Source organism: Typopeltis vanoorti, chromosome 1 (genome assembly GCF_054136105.1).
Source record: "Typopeltis vanoorti isolate ZY-2024b chromosome 1, IOZ_Tvanoo_1.0, whole genome shotgun sequence".
NCBI classification, from domain to species: Eukaryota; Metazoa; Arthropoda; class Arachnida; order Uropygi; family Thelyphonidae; genus Typopeltis; species Typopeltis vanoorti.
The window spans coordinates 62217349-62239605 of NC_143549.1; the positions used below are offsets into that span (position 1 = coordinate 62217349).

The following is a 22257-nucleotide window of genomic DNA, read 5'->3' on the forward strand; positions in this document are numbered from 1 at the left end:
AGCACCACTCTGTGAGCATTCCTTCAACCACTAACCTTGAGATCACAGGAGTGGAAGTAGTCACCAGCTCCACTGGCAAACTGAAAATCTACTCAGCTTACAACCCTCCCCAAAAATCTCTACTTCACTCTGATCTAAATGCCATCTTATGCACCAGAGAGCCCACCATTATTGCCGGGGATCTGAATTCCAAGCATCCTGCGTGGAATTGTACAACCACAAACAAGAATGGTTGCATCCTTTACAATTACTTAGGATCAAGCAACGCTGTTGTGGCAGGCCCCACCGAACCAACTCATCTCAGTACATTCGGCACTGCTGACATCCTGGATATTAAACCTCAATTCAGCATCATATCTATGGATGAACTATCATCTGATCACAATCCAATTCTACTACAGCTGGGAAATCAAGAATACCTATGTCCTCCTTCTCTAAGCACAAAAGAAGAAGTAGAAACTGCAGTTACAAATCTCACACAACAAATTAATTCTGCTATAAAGGTAGCTTCCTCCTACAAATCTGCCCGCAAGCCAGATCGTTTGCCTGAAGACATCATGAACTTGATCAGAGACAAAAACAGAGCTAGGAAAAGATACCGTAACACGTGTGCACCACAAGATAAAATAAATCTAAACAGATTAAATGGGGCAGTAAGAGATGCACTCAGAGCCCATAGAGACCAAGTATGGGATGAAAAGTTATCCTCCATTTCTCCTACTGATCACTCCATCTGGAGACTACTGAAAAATATCAAAAACAAAGACAGATCCCTTCCCCCAATATTCTCTGACCAGGGCCTTGCACAGATGTAGACAAAGCAGAAGTTATAGCATACAACTTAGAGGAGCAATGCAGGCCTTCGTATGCAAACTTTGACTTTGACCACATATATAAGATTCACAGCAAGGTCAGACACTCACTCAAACTTCCTATTAACAGCACTGACCATATTGCACCAACATCACCTGCTGAGTTATATGACATTATTAAAAAATTAAAGAACAAAAAAGCTTCTGGGCCAGATGGCATTACTAATCGGGTGATTAAACTTCTGCCCCGAAAAGCAGTAGTGCACCTGACCAGCATAATAAATGCAATTTTAAGATTTCGCTATTTTCCTTCCACCTGGAAACTGGCTGACGTAATTCCTATACATAAGCCAGGCAAAGACCCACACCTACCGCAAAATTATCGTCCAATCAGTCATCTCAAATCTGGGTAAGGTTGCCGAGAAGGTCATCTTCTCACGACTCCAAACCTCAGTAAATGACCTAAACATCCTCCCTAAAGAACAGTTTGGTTTTAGGCAACACCATAGTACTACCCCAGCAAATCCACAGAATTGTGGAATACATCACCACCAGCTACAACTGGCACCAGTGCACAGGCGCTGTTTTCCTAAACTTATCCATAGCATTTGACAAAATCTGGCATTTTGGACTCCTGCACAAACTTATCTCAGCCGGTACCTCACTAAAAATGGTTCACTTAATCCATTCATATCTTCAGAATAGATCAATGCAAGTAAAAATCAACGGTTCTACATCCTCCCAGCGCCACATCTTTGCTGGAGTGCCGCAGGGATATCTACTGGCTCCATTGCTGTTCTCTATATACATGTCAGACATCCCGCACAATCCGATGACTTCCATTTTGGTCCTGTATGCGGACGATATGGCAATACTAACCAGATCTCTCATACCCCATTTCATTACCAGAAAGCTTCAAGAAAACCTTCTAAAGCTGGAGGGTTGGTTCTCCAAGTGGAGATTGGAAGTCAACCCCCAGAAAAGCTCAGCCGTTCTTTTCTCAAAAAGGCCAATGTCAATGTCTCCTGCAGGAGATGTGTTACTATTCAATACTAAAATTCCCTGGCAGACAGAAACAAATTACCTGGGTGTAATTCTCGACAAAAAGCTATCTTTCAACCAACACATCAAATCTGCATGCACAAAGGCATCTAAAGCCATAGCTCAGATCTATCCGCTAATTAATAGAAATAGCAAGCTCAGCAACAGAATGAAATTGCAACTATACCAGATGACGATTCGTCCTATAATCACCTATGCCTCTCCGGCCTGGAGCCACACCTCTAATGCTAACATTATCAAAATACAGCGAGTGCAGAATAAGTGCTTGAGAATGATTCTGAACGCCCCGTGGTATGTTAGAAACAATCAACTCCACAGAGACACAAATATTCCCTATATTTTCTCTTTTCTACAATCCTTAGCAACCAAGTTTTTCCTAAAGACGTCCGCACATCCCAACGATTTGGTTCAGCAAGTTGCAGCATACGATCCAACGGATATATTCAAATATAGAAGACCAAAAGCTATATTAGCCTCCTTTAGTGATGCATAATCTCCATGCCCATCCAGGGCGAGCAATCTGCTCATAAATTTTACCTTCACTGTAACCACAACAGATAGCGGGGAATATGAAAAGCATCTTGCTTCACCCCTAAAGACATAAATGTCAATTGTATTAGTATCAGCTCTGGGTCTGGCTCCCACTGACGAGACACCAATAAAGGTTGAAACTGGTCTAGGTAGTGGCCCTTCCTATAATGCATAGCATTATACATGTCCACAAGCATATGTGCTTTGCATTATGGGATACTAAGGCAAGTGATGTGAAGTCATGCCACCTTTACCACGAGTTAACCCAGTCCTGAAAATACTTCAGGTGCAAACTTTGTTTGCTTACAACTGGATAAAGGATTAAGCCAAGTATATAATTTCTTGGTATCTTTAATTAATATCATTGAGGAATTCATACTCCCATCATAAAGATAATCACACATTTACATGGGTAAGAGGAACCAAAATAAAATGATGATACAACATGATAGAATTCCATGCCAATTGGGGCACTGCCTAGTTTAAAAAAAAAAAAAAAAAAAAGAACAAGAAGAAAAAAGCCCCCACTCTTTACATCAGGAAAACCAGGGTGAACAGTGAAAAGTCAGCTATTGTAACAAACTCCAACTCAACATCAGCAGAATTCAAAAAGATATTATCAACATAAGAAGTATCAAGAGTAAAGAAATGGAACTAGAAGAAACTGGCAAGACTGACATAATAGGTGTTTACATAAACAGGTGAGATTCTTCTAAGCAAGAAATACAAGGTGTTATATTCAGGCAATAACGATCAGAGAAAAAGTGTAGCTATAACATTCAGAACCAAATACAAGGATAATCTTCTTGAATGTAGACAGTATCAATTGGTGATGTTAGCAAATATTAAAATGGGGAGTCAAACTTCTGGTGAATGGATAATGGTAGCTAATTTTAGGTATGGCTTGAAGGAGGTCTGTATATTGTACCTTAATATTTGTTAGTTTTTCTGAGTTGCACAAGATGTAGGGAATGGCAATAATATTTTGGAGAGGGGAATGCAGAGTGTTTTAGTGTTTTTTTTATGAAAGGAAAAGTCATTAGCTAATAAAGTGTTGTGGATGTGATTGATTTCTGTGGAGACACTAGTATGGTCTAAGCAAATGGCTGTAGCTTGATTAGCTAAGATTTTGATAACACCATATTGCTGTGAGAGAGTGGTGATGTAACAGATGTTGTGTGTATGTTGCAATGTGGATAAGTATTCCAGTATTTGTTTACAGCAATAGTAGGGGAGAATCACAGCATCAATGGGCAGGCTATTATTGTTTTCCTTTTCAATGGAAATTTCCTTTTCAGATTCTTAGGTGATGGCAGTTGATGGGTGCCTTTATGTCAACCACATAAAATACTCAACTTGTAGGTTGGAGAGAGAGCACATTTTAGGGATATATCTTCAAAATGTTTGTACCCTTAAAAGAATCCTTAATTGAGGACTCTTTTAAGGGTACATTAGAGAATAGGAAAGCTATATCAAAACTGAGCATAATATCACAGTATCTTTAAGGATCAAGTATGACAAGCAACATTTTTAGTCAACAGAGTTTTTAATGTTAAAGAAACTGTGGCCTGTAAGGAATGAGCTCTTGAGTTAATGTTTGGTCACTTTATAAGTAGGGAAACCTCAAGAGAATGTTCTGTTTATGTAATTTTGGTAATCAATACATCTGGGGAAGCCTGGGATTATAAATTTAAGTTCTGGATTCTTTCTGGAGACTTAACATTTTACTAATGAAAAGGAGGAATGTTTCTTCAAGGCAAATGACAAAGAAAAGGAAAAGTTAGTCATTGTTGGAGATCTAAATAAGAGAGTAAGAAATTATTACTAGACATACACAAATATTTGGGGAAAATTTGGAGATAATAACAACCAAGTTAATAATAACAGTTAAGAACCTGCTAGATTTCTGTCTTGACATTTTCTAGACACCATGTTCCAACATAAAGATGTGCACATTTCTTGCATCTTCTCCCCTGTGAACATAAAGATGTGCACATCATTATGTTGGAACATGGTGTCTAGAAAATGTCAAGACATAGACATTTAGTCTATGTCTTGAACAGAAATATATTTCTTCTGTCTAGAAAATGTCTTGCCATTTTCTAGACAGTAGAAAGAAGTCTCAATGACTACGTTATTGTTGATGTTAACTGATTCAGGACACAGGAATATACAGAGGATATGAAAGAGGAAGTGATCATTTAGTTTTGAACAAGACAAAGTTCAATATCATATTGAAAAGAAAAGACTATAAGAAAGTTTTAAAAAGAAGCAAAGTTGGGCAGTTTTCAGGTGGACTATAGACTCAAATAGAGAAATATTATTCCAGAAAAAAAATGAAAGAGCTTGAAAACAAGAACCAAACATTGGAGACAGTGGCACACTCTAAAGAAAAACATTGGTTGATTAAGCCAGAAGTACAAGCTTGATGGGGGGGGTAAAACTCCATGGACTCAGGAAGTTAAAGAAGCAGTCAAAGAAAAGAAGAAAGCATACTAAAAGTTCCTGACAAATAAGTCAGCTTATGCTCAGGGAATACAGAGAAAAATGTATGAAACAAGTAGTCAAGTAATGGCAGAATGATGGTAGAAAACACTCAAGAGGAATGAAATCAGCAGAGAGTACATGTCAATACTTGTAGAAAATGGCATCAAAAATCTGAAACGTGGAAAGGCAGCGGAGTAGTGATATTTGACAAGAAATGCTCAAGTTTAACAGTGGTTGCACTGAAACTTCAGGCCAGGTCAGAGGATTGAATTTCAGATGACTGGAGTGGAGCTCTCATAGTACAAATCTATAAAAAAAGGGAAATAAACCTGACTGCAAGAATTACAGAGGAACTGCCCTAATGGCTGTGTCAGGTAAATTTTATGCAAGTATACTTAAGAAAAGACTGAGAAAATCTGTGGATGGAAAGATTGGAGAGGAACAAGCTGGGTTAAGGACAAACAGAAGTAGTCAGGATCAGATTTTCACTTTAAAACAAATGGTTGAGAAATCATGAGGAATATAACAAGGTTCTATATTTAAGTTCAAAAGACTTAAGGCCACTTAAGATGGTTTGGTGTTAAATTAGATACAAGACAAGGGTGTACATTATCTTCACTGTTGCTCACTTGTGTGTGTGTGTGTGTGTGTGTGTGTGTGTGTACACACAGATTGGAAGGACATTGTATGGTATGTAGAAAAATCCAAATAAACTGCCAAAAAGAAAGATGTTTCGAAGATCAAAGCAACACATAGATGTACACAAACACTCAACATTAAAAAAAAAAAAAAGATATATTCAGACATGAACTAAACAATAGATTTAAACATCTTATTATAGATGACAATGCTGATCCATCAGAAAGTAATGACATTATTACCCAAAACCTTTTACAATGCTCACTTGAAATAGCTGGTAACACAAAAGAGAAACAAGACTAAATATCTGAAGAAACAAAACAATCAATTAACCTACAGAATAAAATTTAATACACTGAATTGTGCAAAATGATCAGAAAACGTATCACGGAAGAAACAAGAAAATTCTATTGTAAATTCATAAAATAAGCAATCGAAAACAACTGTAATCTCAAAAAATCCAAACAGCAATTGATGATTAGCAATAAACAGATGGTTGCAGTCAAACTACAAGATGGGACCATAACCAGAGAAAGATATGTTATAGCAAAAAAGAATTGAAGAATTTTACTCAGTATTATATCAGAATGATGAATTAAATCAAGAAGAAGAAGACAATTACAATTAAGAGGTGGAGAAATAATCTACAAACTCTTAGCAAAGTTGTTTACTTTATGCCTGAAGAAAAATTATGTACCATGGAAGAAGGTACATAATCAGGGTAGCCTTCTTCCATGTTCCATGGAAGAAGGCTACCCTAATTCTGATACATAAAAAAACGTGAGGTAGAAGACTTGATGAACTACCGACCCATCAGTCTACTATCAGTGATTTACAAAAGTCTTAGCTCACAGGCTTTGTACGACACTAGACCTAGCACAACCAAAAGAACAGGCAGGCTTTTGAAGTGGCTTTAGCACAATGGACCATATTCAAGTTGTACAGCAGATTATTGAACGGTGTAATGAATATCAGTTACCATTATGTCTTGGCTTTATTTGAGAAATTTAAATATGGACCAATAGGAGGCAGACACTGGTCCAACATGGACCAATAGAAGGCAAATATATGGACGCTTGGACAGCAATCATGTTCTCCTATAAGGTCCAGCTAGAGCAACTCATAAATGCCAGCGAGTGTATTCCCATAAGCTCTCTGGTCAAATTTCGTACGAAACTTTTATAGTGTCTGTATTCGGCTTTGAAATAATGCTGGATTTAATATCCGCCTAATTTATGTAAGAATGGTAGAGGTTGGCAATTTTTTTTTTTTTTTTTTTTTTTTTTTTTTTGTCAGGAAAAAAGACCTGGAGGAAGACCAAGATCTACATGGATTGATTCAGTAAGAAGAGCGTTAAAAGACCTGGGGAAAAAAAAAAAGTAGACCATCAACGAGATTAATGGATGAAGTGGAGCGACTGATCTTTACGGAATTGAAGCCTACAGAAAAGCATACAACAGGACTTACGTAGCAAGGCCGGGTGTGGCATATTACTGATCATCGGAGTGACCATACAGCATCTGTGGATGCCCAGTGAATAGATGATAACAGATTAATATGGAGGAAAAGTGTCGATAGGAAGTTATTAATAATGTAACCATTTCATGTAATACTATCATAATATACTGTATACTCCATGAGGGTACATATCAGATTTTTGATGATCAACTATCTGATGGAAAAAGACAGACAGAGCATTCCAAGTGATGTGTGAGAAGTGTAGAATGTGGCATGTAGCATGGACTATTACTACTACCAGTTGTGTGCACAGATATTTGCACATGGAAGGGTTAAATGGTGAAATGAGAAGGATGGTTACATCATGCTAGACGAAGCATGATATGTGACAAATCTACTTAAACACTGTTAAGATGATTGTATATTAGTAGGTTTATTCAAAGATTACATGCACATCAGGATAGTGCTAGTGAAATGAACTATAATCATATTAAATATAACGCTCATGATGCAACTAAGGAAGCACCTGGGGTTGAAAGGAATTTGAATTAGAGTAAATGACAAGAGAAGATTTTCAAACCAATCATGGAAAGGAGGATGAGTATAAAGCTTGTTTCAGTTCTGGAAGACAGGAGAATAGAAAAGCATCAAGTTATTACAAGATATGCGAAATAAAAACTCGTATCCAGTGCCCTGGTCGACCAAGTGGTTAGCGTACCTGCTCTCTAACCAACAGATTGCAGGTTCAAATTCCAGTGAGTGTGAATGTTTATTTGTCTTTATGTGAAAGAGGACTGAAAATATAAAATACAATATATACACTCGGGTTTCTTTTTATGTGGATTTGAAGTTATGCGGTATAGTACTCCCACAGATACGAGACCTTTCGACACTTCTGCGCATGTCAACAAAAGGAGAATCCATTCCGATAATAGGGTAATCTAGCGTTTCTCAAACTTTTCCTACGACGGAACACTTCACAAATCCTGAAATTTTCATGGAACACCTTGATTATTTTGTAATATGTTAATTAATTGTTAATTTAGCTGATTTATTATTAATTAATAATTAATTAAACATAAGCATCATTAAATTAATTTGTGCTGATTTTCATTGACATATCCCATTCCGATCACCAAAAATTTATAATATTATTATAACTACTTAAGAGTGAATGCAGACTTTTTCTCCTGTGTGCTGATAGTATTCCCCTCCCTTTGTACATCCTGAAGATTGCTTTGTAGGCTGGAGGTGGATGAATCACTATCTGTTTCATCACAAACACCTTCAATAAGAGATGTCTTAACACCAAAATTAAACAAAGTCCCTTGTCTCTTATTCACATTAAAATTTAAATCTGTAGGCCTATTACTTTTAAAAAAATCATGGTTTCAAAACAAAGCACTTTCACCCTACAATATAAACTTGTGAAGAAAGTATTCAGTATTATTAGATCTGAGAACTAGATCTAGATACAGACTACCTTAATCTTCAATTTCAGTGGAAAAATTTTTCTTTATACTTCCTTGCTGATTGGTCACTAACATTTGCAATACAGATGTTATTTCGTTCAGTTTGGAGAATAGAGGATACGCCGCACATTGTTGTAATCGGCTTGCGGGCAATTTTTATGACCAGTCATGAACAGCGGTATTCCCTTTCCCGAATGTTGAAAGGTTTCAATGTGTGAAAATTAATGATAATTCATGAATACTTCCAGGTTTAAAAATACACGGCTTGGTCACTAACATTTGCTACACAGATGTTATTTAGACATTCTGGGTCCGAGCTTTTTGCATATATATTCAAGAATGTTATTCTCCTCAGAATGCTTCCACTATAACATATTTATTCATGAAAAATGCCTAGAAAACTAAAATGACAAATTCCAGGCAAACTTCTCACGGAACACAGTTTGGGAAACACTGGGGTAATCAATCCGTACTGTGGGATAAGATGTTTATTATTACATGGCGGAAAATTAACTTCTCTTTTATGATCATTGTAGTTTTTAAAGTGGTAACTATTTTGATTGTATAACAGTTGGAAAATTTTACTTATAAAGCATGCAATTTCACGTGTAGTTGACCAATTTGTTCATCACCGTTGTACATAATGAACAGCGTGTTGCAGCACATTCTGGCTTAACATGATAACATGTAAGCAGTGAGTGTTCATGAAGTTTAATTTTGCATGTGAGTAAGTGTTTGTCTTTTTACAATAAAGAGCCAAGAGGCTATTTTTCTGGCAGCATAAATTAAGTTAATTTTAAAGCTGGATACGAAACTCGCAGATCGAAATCTAAGAGTTTCATGCCGAAGAACTATCAGCAAGTCCTTCGCTGATAGTTCTTCAGCTTACACTTTTTCTGAAAAAAGTGTAAGTCAACACCTGGGTAGTACAACACTAGGGCAATGTGTGTAGGGGTATATGTAAGTTCGGTTCACTTAAACCTTGATATTCCAGGTCTACCTACTCAATGATGAGACCTCAATAAAGGTCGAAACCGGTCTGGGTAGTGACCTCTCCTCATAATGCAAAAAAGTAATACATCTCCTAGGAGCTGCGTTTTACATTATGAGAAAATATTAAGAATAGTGATGGAGATTGCTCCACCTTTGCCCCGAGTTGCCCTAGTGTTGTACTACCCAGGTGCTGACTTACGCTTGGACTCGCCGATAGTTCTTCGGCATGAAACTCTTAGATTTCGATCTCCAAGTTTCGTATCCGGGTTTAAAATAATGAGGGATTTATTATCCCCTTAACGTAATGTTTGTCTTTTTTTTACGAACGTCTAAATTTTGCTAACTGTTATTTTAAAGATTTAATTTGGCCCAATGGGAAAAAAATAAATAAAAATAAAAGCAATTTCTTTGGAAATGAAAATTGCAATTTTAGATCGCTTAGCAAAAGGAGAGGGATCTACGGCAATTGGTAAACATTTCAATTTAGGCAAATCTACTATAAGAGCAATTAAAAAGAATGAAGTTGCAATAAGAAAATCTGTCATTTCTGGTATACAAAACTAAGTGCAAATCATCATCGTACCCAAGAGATGCTTTATTAGAAAACACACGAGCGCTCGTAATTTGGATTGAAGAATTAACTCAAAGAAGAATTCTATAAGTGGTTATTTAATTAAACAAAAAGCTCTTTGGTTTTATGAACAGATGAAGCAATTGGAGCCATCTACTTCCGGTTCCCAGACTGATAAAGAATTTTTGCCTAGAAAAGGATGGTTAACCGGGTTTTTAAAAAGGAATCTTGCTACAAAATTGTTATTCTGTAACAATGCATCATGAGATCGAATGTTGAAACCCCTCCTAGTAAATCGATTTCTAAGACCACGTGCTTTAAAAGGCAAAGATCTAAAACAGTTGCCAGTATACATTGGACCAGCTATACATTGGATGGCTAATACAAAGGCCCAGGTAACAACTCAATAATTGCTTTGTACCAGAAGTGGAAACATATATGAAGCAAAAAGCTATTTTTTAAAGTTTTATTAATTGTTGACAATGCACCAAGTCATCCGCATTTAAAACATCCAGGTAGTGTTCTTTCCACCCAATACAACAAGCATTATTCAGCCATTAGATAAAGGCATAATTGCTACTTTTAAAAAAAATTACGTTACGCACACTTATCAATTTATATTGGAAAAACTAAAAAATGAATCATTAACAGTAACTGACTTTTGGAAAATATTTTCTATTTTGGACTGCTTAAATCATGTTGCATCTGCTATCACTGAATTAATAACAAACTTTAAATGCCTGCTGGAAAGCAGCTTGGCCTGGATGTGTTGCAAACAATGCAACCATGCAAACATCTACATTATTAGCTGAAATCATTACTTTGGCACACGAAATTGGTGGGGAAGGTTTTGATACATTTAGCCAGAATGATGTAGACGAATTGCTTGCGGATAATTACTTCCGGTTCCCAGACTGATAAAGAATTTTTGCCTAGAAAAGGATGGTTAACCGGGTTTTTAAAAAGGAATCTTGCTACAAAATTGTTATTCTGTAACAATGCATCATGAGATCGAATGTTGAAACCCCTCCTAGTAAATCGATTTCTAAGACCACGTGCTTTAAAAGGCAAAGATCTAAAACAGTTGCCAGTATACATTGGACCAGCTATACATTGGATGGCTAATACAAAGGCCCAGGTAACAACTCAATAATTGCTTTGTACCAGAAGTGGAAACATATATGAAGCAAAAAGCTCTATTTTTTAAAGTTTTATTAATTGTTGACAATGCACCAAGTCATCCGCATTTAAAACATCCAGGTAGTGTTCTTTCCACCCAATACAACAAGCATTATTCAGCCATTAGATAAAGGCATAATTGCTACTTTTAAAAAAAATTACGTTACGCACACTTATCAATTTATATTGGAAAAACTAAAAAATGAATCATTAACAGTAACTGACTTTTGGAAAATATTTTCTATTTTGGACTGCTTAAATCATGTTGCATCTGCTATCACTGAATTAATAACAAACTTTAAATGCCTGCTGGAAAGCAGCTTGGCCTGGATGTGTTGCAAACAATGCAACCATGCAAACATCTACATTATTAGCTGAAATCATTACTTTGGCACACGAAATTGGTGGGGAAGGTTTTGATACATTTAGCCAGAATGATGTAGACGAATTGCTTGCGGATAATTACTTCCGGTTCCCAGACTGATAAAGAATTTTTGCCTAGAAAAGGATGGTTAACCGGGTTTTTAAAAAGGAATCTTGCTACAAAATTGTTATTCTGTAACAATGCATCATGAGATCGAATGTTGAAACCCCTCCTAGTAAATCGATTTCTAAGACCACGTGCTTTAAAAGGCAAAGATCTAAAACAGTTGCCAGTATACATTGGACCAGCTATACATTGGATGGCTAATACAAAGGCCCAGGTAACAACTCAATAATTGCTTTGTACCAGAAGTGGAAACATATATGAAGCAAAAAGCTATTTTTTAAAGTTTTATTAATTGTTGACAATGCACCAAGTCATCCGCATTTAAAACATCCAGGTAGTGTTCTTTCCACCCAATACAACAAGCATTATTCAGCCATTAGATAAAGGCATAATTGCTACTTTTAAAAAAAATTACGTTACGCACACTTATCAATTTATATTGGAAAAACTAAAAAATGAATCATTAACAGTAACTGACTTTTGGAAAATATTTTCTATTTTGGACTGCTTAAATCATGTTGCATCTGCTATCACTGAATTAATAACAAACTTTAAATGCCTGCTGGAAAGCAGCTTGGCCTGGATGTGTTGCAAACAATGCAACCATGCAAACATCTACATTATTAGCTGAAATCATTACTTTGGCACACGAAATTGGTGGGGAAGGTTTTGATACATTTAGCCAGAATGATGTAGACGAATTGCTTGCGGATAATGCCTTAAGTGACGATGATATTATTGGATATCGATTAACTTTAGATATCGTCGAAGATTCAGAAAACGATAGTGAAGCAGAAGAAAAACCTGTCTCCTTCACTGCAAATATAATTCGAGAAGGTCTTGAACTGTGCAATAAATTGGAAAATTATTTTCTTGTTAATGACAAATTCTGAAAGAGCCTTTAAATTGCAACGTGAGCTGAAGAACTGTATGTCTGGATATCGCGAGCTGTATAAAAAATTTGTGAAATCATCATCACAAAGTTTAATAACTGATTGCAATGTCAGAAGAAAAAAAATCAGCACAGAATGAGGGTGAATCTAATTCTGTTTATGAAGAACCATTGCCTTTACCATACAGATTTGATGCGCTGACTATTTCTTCTGGTGATGAAAGTTATTTTGCACCAGTTCGCAAACGTTGCCGAATATTGTCTAATAGCGATGATAATTCTGATGACAAAATGTAAAAAAAAAAATTTTACTTTTCAATAAAATTAAATGAATAAAGCTTTAAAACAAACTTGGGCATTCTTATTTTCCTGAATTTTCATAAACGTTTTTATGCGATTTTAGAAAATTATGGAACGTATCCCTAATTTTTCAATGTAAGTTAGGCCTTTTTTGCGCAATTTTTTATATGGTTTTCTGTGGAATGTTCCTACTACATAAAAAGAGACCAGACTGTGTACATTTATACAGGTTTGCATTTGCAAATAACCTTTTGTCAGTGGGAGCAACATAAAAATGCAATGCAAACAAACTCCCAGAACAAACTCTGTTCCATGTTTGAACAGAGTTTGTTCTGAGACTAATTACTCATTAGGATATAGCAGGTCAGCTCTGTTAAATAAGATCATCACATACACAAGAGCATTGAACTGTAAATTACATCCAATGATGTTAATGCCCATGACAGCCTGGATGAAACATTTTAAGGATCTTCTCACAAAGGAGAGGAAAGAATACAATGGGGGGAGGGAGACAGATAGTAGAATTGGAAGGCAGCTGGCCCAGGATGAGCACCCATGAAATTACGCATCTGACTAGCTGCTAACTGTCATTAATCATATAAAAATCCTAATTAAAAAGTAATAAGAACGATCCTTCAAATCATGGAGGCATTAGTGTGACAGATTGGCTTTACTACTGCAAAGTTCTGTAGATTTTAAGAAAGATCAATCATAAAAAAATAAAATAAATAAATAAAAGAATTGTCAAAGGACAGGAAACAAAAATATATTTATTTAAGTTATTTTAAGGTTCTTGGAAAGGGCTATGATTCAGTTCCCATTAGCACACTATGAGGATCAGTGGAGAGAATGAATGAAAGTGAGTCAGTCAATCACCAGAAGTTTCAGAGCAACTGTGAAGTATGAGAGGACTGGTATATAATATCAAAAAGGTCTGAGAGAAGAATGTGGGATATTGCCTGTTTAAGATTTACTTGATACAGTGTTGGTACACAGGAATGTTGAATGGGATTGGGGACAATATCATTCATTCATTCACCATTGTTTTCTGGTGTTTACAGCATGGATTTAGAAGTTCATTTTACAAAGGCAAAATATCTGGTGATTAGAGAAGGTACAGACTTAAAATTTTACTTCCCAAGAAATCATATTCAATTTTATACAAAACACACTTCCTTTCATAGCCAGACCCAGGAAGATACCAAATGAATTAATGCAGATGTCATACATTTCTCATATACAATTAGAAAAAGAAGTGCTCTTATTAAAATTCTCTAAATCAGAAATAGTTGTAGAAAGCTTTTTCAGTTGGTGACAAGTAGACTACTTATGAAGATACTTCTTCATGCACAAAACTTTACCTCCTCATCAGTGTTTCATATAATTTCTTGGCAAGCATCTTGCCAAGAAATTATATGAAACATACTTTCTAACAATTAGAATATCTCTGTAGAATTATTGAATCTAGTTTTTTTTTACTAGTATTATTCAAAATTAATCTAAAAACAGCACTATATATAACATGATGCATGGAAATGTGCCTTCATTTGTATGTAAGATGAGTACTATAACTGGGGAACCACCATCATACTTCAAAATAAACTTCACTTTTGAGCATTTAAAAGAAAATAAATTACAAGCCATAACTTTCAAAAATATCTCATACAAATAAGAAACAAATTAAGAATATCAACAAAATTATAATTTGTTTAAGTTTAAAATAAAACAAATAACTAACCTTTTTAATTAAGACATTTCGTGTATCAATAATCAATGGCTGGTGAAGAGGTGCTTTGGGTTCCATGGATAACCTGAGTCGTTTAGTAGATTGTGGCGACTCAAGCTCCATTGCAGTTTGGACACTGACTACTGAGGTGCCTGAACGAGAATGAACCATTGTGGGACTTGAGTAAGAAACAGCTCCAGAGAGTGCTACGTCTCTATCGTACTGATACCGGTATGCTTCCATAAATCTAAAAACACACATCAAAGTAGCTAGTCAATATCATACTACTGTCACAAGTAAAAATAAATCATAATTTAAAATAAAATTTTTAAACAATTTAAATGAAAGGGAATTTTTCAATGGATTTCTGAACCAGGAAATGTCTAGTCTTCAAGGAAAACTTAGAATAACATGATGCATTTCATGACATTTTTTCCTAAACGTGAATATACATAGTTATTTTTATATATGAGACATAAGTATTCACATTAATTATAATAGGTTAAACTAATTTATCAAATGGATTTATCTGGTGAGTTAGAAATAAACACGGATCAAAGATTGGAAAACTATGGATACAAAGGTTGAAACAAATTGAGAGAGGGGGGAATAGAAAAATTGCAATAGTGGAGGAACTATATTAAAAATAATGACATTAGAGAGTAAATCAACATTAAAATAAAGAGCATGTCAGTGAAGCAGACTGCAAAATCATTAAAATGGAACAGGAAATCAAAGATTAGGGAAACAGATTTTTGAAGAAAAAATTCGCAGGAATTCAAAAAAGACCAAGATATCAATGAATTCCTTTCCTTTCTTTTAAGGCTCATTCTTTTAAGCATCAACATACAGAGATCATTCAGAAAAAAATGCTACTGAGAAAACAGTAGTGAAATTTTAATTCTGTTGGGTTATCAGCATATCCATTACACATCAATGACGACATGGACTGGAAATGCTGATCATGGTAATTACACACTAACACAAGGCTTTGGATGGTTTTAATAATCTAATATATTTTACTTCTTTGACAGTAATACTTAATTTTGAAAATCATATCTATTTTTTTTTACTGTACAAACATATTTACAACATGTTTAAAATGTCATTTTTCCTTTTATATAGGTGAGCCATTTTCATATGAAATATCAATCAAGAACTTAAGTATAAAGAGCTAATAAGCTTCATTTCGGCAATGAAAACATTACTTAAAATTAAGGGGATATTAAATCCCACATAGTTTTAAAACCGAATAAGAAACTCAAAGATCGGAATCACAGAGTTTCTTGCCGATTATAGTAAACTATAAAGTATCGGCGACACTAGCGTTAGCCAATGCAAGTGATCGTAGTACAGTACCGGGCAACTCGTGGCAGAAGTGGAGGAAGTTCAGAACGCTATTCTTAGGTATTTTCCATAATGGAAAAACACATTTCCTAGGAAATGTATGCTGTTATTACATTATGGAGAGAGGTCACTACCCAGACCGGTTTCAGCCTTTTTTGAGGCTTCATCAGTGAGTAGCTAGACCTAATACCAAAGTGTATAGCGAAAAGAACTTATGTACTCTGCAAACGAGTTTTCCAAACATATTAGCTCTTTATACTTAAGTAACTTAATGGTTGCACCTGTTTGGAAAACTCGTTCGCAGAGTACATAAGTTCTTTTCGCTATACACTTTGGTATTAGGTCTAGCTACTCACTGATTTCATTCTATGAAAAATCTGTTGTTTTTCTAGTCCATCTCCCATCACTGCATCTGGCAATATGGCCAGCCCATCTCCACTTAGCCTGTTTAATGTATTTTACAATATCCATGACACCTGTTTGAGATCTTATCCAGGTATTTGTCTTCCTATCTCTTAATGTTATTTTTAGCATATGTCTCTCCACGCGATGTTGTGCTGTTCTCAGCTTTTTGTTTAGGGCTTCTGTTAAAGTCCATGTTTCTCCTCAGTATGTTAGGACAGGAAGTATGCACTGGTCGAAAGCTTTCCTTTTTAGACTCATAGGGATGTCACTTTTAAATATGTCTCTCATTTTCCCATTAGCCATCCATCTAAGGTGAATTCTTCGTTCAATCTCTTTTCTTTGGCACTCCTCAAAGGATAACAATTGGTCCCAATATACATATGAAGTAACTTGTTCAATTTCATGGTTTTCAACTTTGATAGTTCTATGGTTTATGTATTTATTCATCATTATTTTTATTTTTTCTCTCAGGGGACCCTGTAACCCCTAGAGAGCGCGTCCACTGGGTGGCGGATAGGGGAGCCCACCATGTGTGTGTGTGTACATGCGCGTGCATGTGTATGTGTGTGTGTATATATATATATATATATATATATATGGTGGGGTGGTCCGAATATACTGAATAAGGACTCGTGGACCAACAGGCCATAAGGGGCAATCATCTTGATTGTAAGGGAAGCGGCACTCCCATGGACCCCTAGCTGGATCTATCCTCTCCTTCTTCTACTTTGAGGAAGACCCACTTACTTTAATCTTTCCTATAAGGCCTTATCAGCCAACTCTTCTTACTTTATGACCCTTGTGCTATTAGAGTACTCGAGGACCATGGGGTCTTTTCATTTTTGGCCTTACAACTATGTCCTCTCTATAAACCTTACTATATTTCTTCTATAATCTACCCTTTCCCCTTCAATATACCCTATTCCTCCTATGGGTTTAAATTCGGAAGAAAGCGAGTTCAGAAGCCTTAAGGTAGCAGCCCTACCACTGAACTATTCCATCGTCAGGCTAGTCCCCTGACATGAAGAACATAACCATACTTGTAAGCTGACAGAAAAAGATAATCGGATTGAATCTATGGGAAACGACCCTGGAATGGAAAAGGGAAAACGAAAATGGAAACGACAAAATATAATACACATAGCAAACTGGAATGTAAGAGGAATAGCATATAAAGAAATAGAATTAGACCAGTTATTAAATGAAAGAAATTTTAAAATAGCAGTAATCACTGAAACAAAAAAGAAATTAAAAGAAACTATGAGAACTGAAAATTTTAATGTGGTATACAGTGGAGTCGACAGAGGCCAAAGAGCACAAGCAGGAGTCATGATTTGGATTCATAACTCCCTTTCAAAACAATTAAAACATTATAAATTATGGAATGAAAGAATAATAGAAGCTAGAATAAAAATAGATAGAGGCTATTTAACAATAATTGGTTTATATGCCCAAGAAGAAGGAAGAGAACAGGATAACATTGATTTTTAAAATCAGCTACAAAACATATATAATAAAATAAATAAAAATGATTACATAATTTTAGCAGGAGACTTAAATGCAAGAATTGGAAACACGAAAATTAATAATAATATAGGAATACATGGAGAACACACTCTAAACAGAAATGGTAAAAAATTGATTGACTTTGTAGTTTATAATAACCTAAAAATAATGAATTCCTTCTATAAACATAAAGACATACATAAATATACTTGGGCAGCAAGAGGATGGAAATCAATATTAGATTACTTCATATTAAATGAAAAGACATCAAAATTTTCACTAGATGTTAGAGTTCACAGAGGATATGAAATATGCAGTGACCACTTCCTTGTTAAAATAAAATTAAGATTACCACCTAAATGGCTACAAGTAACAAGAACAGAAAGAAAAATTGAAACATTTGTTTATAAAACTAGACTACTGAATGACACAAATGTACAATGGCTATATGAACAAAGAATTAACCAGTATCTAGATAAAATAAAACAAAATGAAGAAATAGAAATAGAATGGCTTAATATAAAAACGATACTAAATGCAGCAGCAAATGAAAGCTTAGGAAAGACCAAAAAATTCAATAAAAGAAAAAAACTGAAGATCTGGGATGATACAATCAAAGAAATGATCAAAAAGAAAAAAGAAGCCTATCACAAATGGTTAAGCAGTAAAATATTAGAAGAAGAAATAGAATATAAAAGAATAAGAGCCATAGCTAAAACAGAAGTCAGAAAAAGACATAGAGAATCATGGAATAAATTTGTTTCTAATTAAGAACATGATTTATATAAAATAAGACCCAATGTATATAAGATTTTGAAACACCTAAATGCAGATACCAAAGAAAACAAAATTAAACACTGAATTGAAATTAGAAGAATTTCTAAATTACTACACAGAACTATGGACAGACAAATATTTTAAAAAAGACAACTGGCAAACAATTAACGAAAATGAAAAGGAAATAACTGAAGAAGAATTAGAAATCAGCCTGAAAGAAACAAGAAACGGAAAATCACCTGGAGAAGATAAGCTAGGTTCAGAACTATATAAATACGCAGGAACAAGATTCAAAGGAAGACTCTTATTATTTTTAAATAAAATTTACTCACCTGGTATCCCCCCAATAGAATGGAAAAAAGCAATTGTGATTCCTATCTTTAAGAAAGGTAATAGAGATGACCCTAAAAACTATAGACGTATCAGTATACTAAATTCACGTTACAAAATATACAGCAGATTCTTAAATAACAAACTAATGAAATATTCCGAAAACTTTATTCTAGAGGTACAAAATGGATTTAGAAAAGGATGATCATGTATAGACCCAGCCTTCTGCCTAAAATTAAGAAAAAAGGAACTTTTCACTGTTTTTATATAATTTAATTACAAAATTGCATTATTGTAAATATGTTTTAGTGTTTCAATATATGGTTTCTCAGTTCCCTGGGTTTCAAGTGCTTTTAGTGTTGCAGATGTTTTAACTGAATCAAATGCTTTTTCATAGTCTATATAGGCCAGACATAAGGGTTTATTGTATTCAATTGATTTTTCAATAAGCTGTCTTAATGTGTGAATATGGTCCAAGGTATTGTAATTCTTCCTAAATCCAGCTTGTTCACAGGATTGCATTCCCTCTAGTTTAGATTTTATTCTATTATTTATAATTTTTGTGAAAACTTTATATATAGTGGGGAGTAGGCTTATAGGTCTGTAGTTTTTAATTTCTTCTTTATTGCCCTTTTTAAAAATTAATATTAGAAGTAAATTGTTCCAATCTTTCGGAATTTTTCTCTGTTTTAAGCATTTATTGCAGAGTTTATTCAACTGTTTGATGACAGGGCTTCCTCCCAGTTTTAAGAAGTCTACCATAATTCCATCTTCTCCTGGGGCATTTCCATTCTTCATTTCCCGCAGTGCCATTTCCAATTCAACTTGTAAGATCTCAGGGGCATCGTGTTCTTTCTCACTCGAGTTATCCATATGTGATTCTTGGATGTCCCGGTCTTTGTCTTCAAAGAGTTCAGTATAAAATTCCTGAATTCTTTTCATTATTGCATCTCTATTTTTTATCAGTTCACCATTTTTTCATCTTACAGCAGCTATTCCCTTTGTTTTCATTAGCATCATCAATGGTAGTAGCTGTGTTTAACTTTTTTAGTTCATTTTTGAGTGATTCTCCATATCAGCTTTTATTATGGTAGAGGTTTTGTAGATTCACTAAATTGGACTTTTTTTCTTATGAGCTTATTCCGTTCCCATTTTTTGTTGATCCATACTTTTGCTCTTACTAGTGTCTGTAGTCACTTCCTGTGTTAAATCTATTAAGCACTTTGGTATTATTTATTATATATCTTCTGTTGGAGAGGATGAAGTCTATTTCATTGTAAGTTTGTCCATTAGGGCTTCTCCAAGTCCATTTTCGGTTGATTTTCTTCTTGAAAAAGCTGTTCATAATAAAGAGGTTATTTTCTTCTGCAAATTCAATAAGTCTTTCTCCTCTTTCATTCCTCTGTCCAAATCCATCGATGGAGTTCAGATGGTCATCTCTGCTTCCAATTTTGGCATTAAAATCACCCATTATAATTAATTAATAACAGTTAATTTTATGCAGTTATGATTTAATACTGCATCTTTACATTTTTCTCGACAGCAAATGACCATGTACGGTCTATAAGTGTTTTGATAAACTCTTCTGTATGTTTTGATAAATCTTAACTTTTTATAATAGATTTGTGTATACTTTATGGTAGTAATATATTTTATGCATTCATGACATATCTAATTTAACCTAACTCCTTAATTTTTTCAATATTTCTAGGCTGTATAGTTCATCGGTAATTTTTTTTTTTAAAATTGTTGCAAATCGCCAAAAAATTTTCCAATATATTTATTTAAAAAAACCACACACAAGTGGAACCATGCAGTTCAAACCCACATTCTTCAAAGGTCAGCCCTACGTGTGTGTGTGTGTGTGTGTGAGTGAGAGAGAGAGAGAGAGATTAGGTTAGGGGACCCCTGGAGGGTCCACCCCGGGCAGTGCTTTGCATTTAAGAAATCTTGCCATACTGCCTATAGAACAGCAACTGAGTGATGAAATAGACTTTGACAATTTCATCGACGATTTTGCTAACGGAAAAGCAAGAAAAATAACATTTTAGGATGTTGGAATTAAAGTTTTACTTCAAAAATAAACATAGTCTTTTAATTTATTTCCCCATATGTCGTTTTGACTTTTTGTAGTATTTTTGGTGTGTATTGAGAGGGGCAGCAAACTCAGGGACTGCCCCAGGTGGCAAAAGCTCTAGCTACGGCACTGAGGAACAGAGGGAAATAAATTTGATAAACACCAGGCAAGGACGTCCACAATGAACTGCGATGCAGCTCACATAATGTCTTACTGTGCTTAGCACCAAGTGATTCAGGTCAAATTCTTCTTGGAACAAAGATAAGGCCTTGTTTGTTTTCTGGTAGGAAATTTCAAGCAGCAATGCATCTCCCTATTGCATCCCAAATATGTTCTATAGAGGTTGAGACATGTGGGGGATGCTGGCCACACGATTCAACTAATATCCTCTGTCTCCAAAAGTATCTCCACTGCTCATGCACAATGTGATGTGGCACTGTTAGCCATAAAAATGAATTCTTCGCCTACAGCAGCACGGAATAATCGAATATGATGCTGAAGAACTTTGTTGCCATATCATTCACCAGTACTAGTACTTTCTTCCCACTTATATCTAAGTGCATTCATTAAACATAATGCCTCTCTCCCATACCATGACCACAGCATCTATCCCTTTCATGAACATTGACGCAACGGTAAGCAGCAGCAAAGTTTGCACCTGAAGTATCTTCAGGACTGAGGCAACTCATGGTAAAGGTGGACCAAGCTCTCATCACTCCTTGTCTCAGTATCTCCCATAATGCAAAGCACATCTCCTTGTGAACAAGAATAATGCTATGCATTAAGGGAAGGGCCACTACCCAGACAGGTTTCAACCTGTATTGAGGTCTCATCAGTGGAAGCCAGATCCAGAAGTAATGATACTAAGGCAGAAGCAATGGAGAAGTCATATTTATCTATATGAGTTGCCAAAAGGTGTACCACCTTATTATTAAATTACTCTGGATTTAGAGAAAGATGTTGGAAATTTTTTTCTTTTGGCAACTCGTATAGGTAAATATGACTTCTCCATTGCTTCTGCCTTAGTATCACCACTTCTGGGTTTTGCTCCCACTGACAAGACCTCAATAAAGGTTGAAATGGGTCTAGGTAGTGGCCCTTCCCTTAATGCATAGCATTATACATGTCGGCAAGGAGTTGTGCTTTGCATTATGGGAGATACTGAGACAAGGAGTGATGAGAGCTTGGTCCTCCTTTACCACG

The 22257-nt window shown here is 35.3% G+C and overlaps 1 protein-coding gene across 2 annotated transcripts in view; it reads right to left on the reverse strand.

Annotated features, from left to right (window-relative positions):
- Smr (nuclear receptor corepressor smrter) overlaps window positions 1–22257 on the reverse strand; it is a 530430-nt gene that overhangs the window by 320489 nt on the left and 187684 nt on the right. For both annotated transcript variants that reach the window (XM_090397581.1, XM_090397569.1), the window contains exon 4: window positions 14625–14859. In XM_090397581.1, the coding sequence (XP_090253707.1) occupies window positions 14625–14859 (235 nt within the window). The remainder of the gene's footprint in view (window positions 1–14624; window positions 14860–22257) is intronic.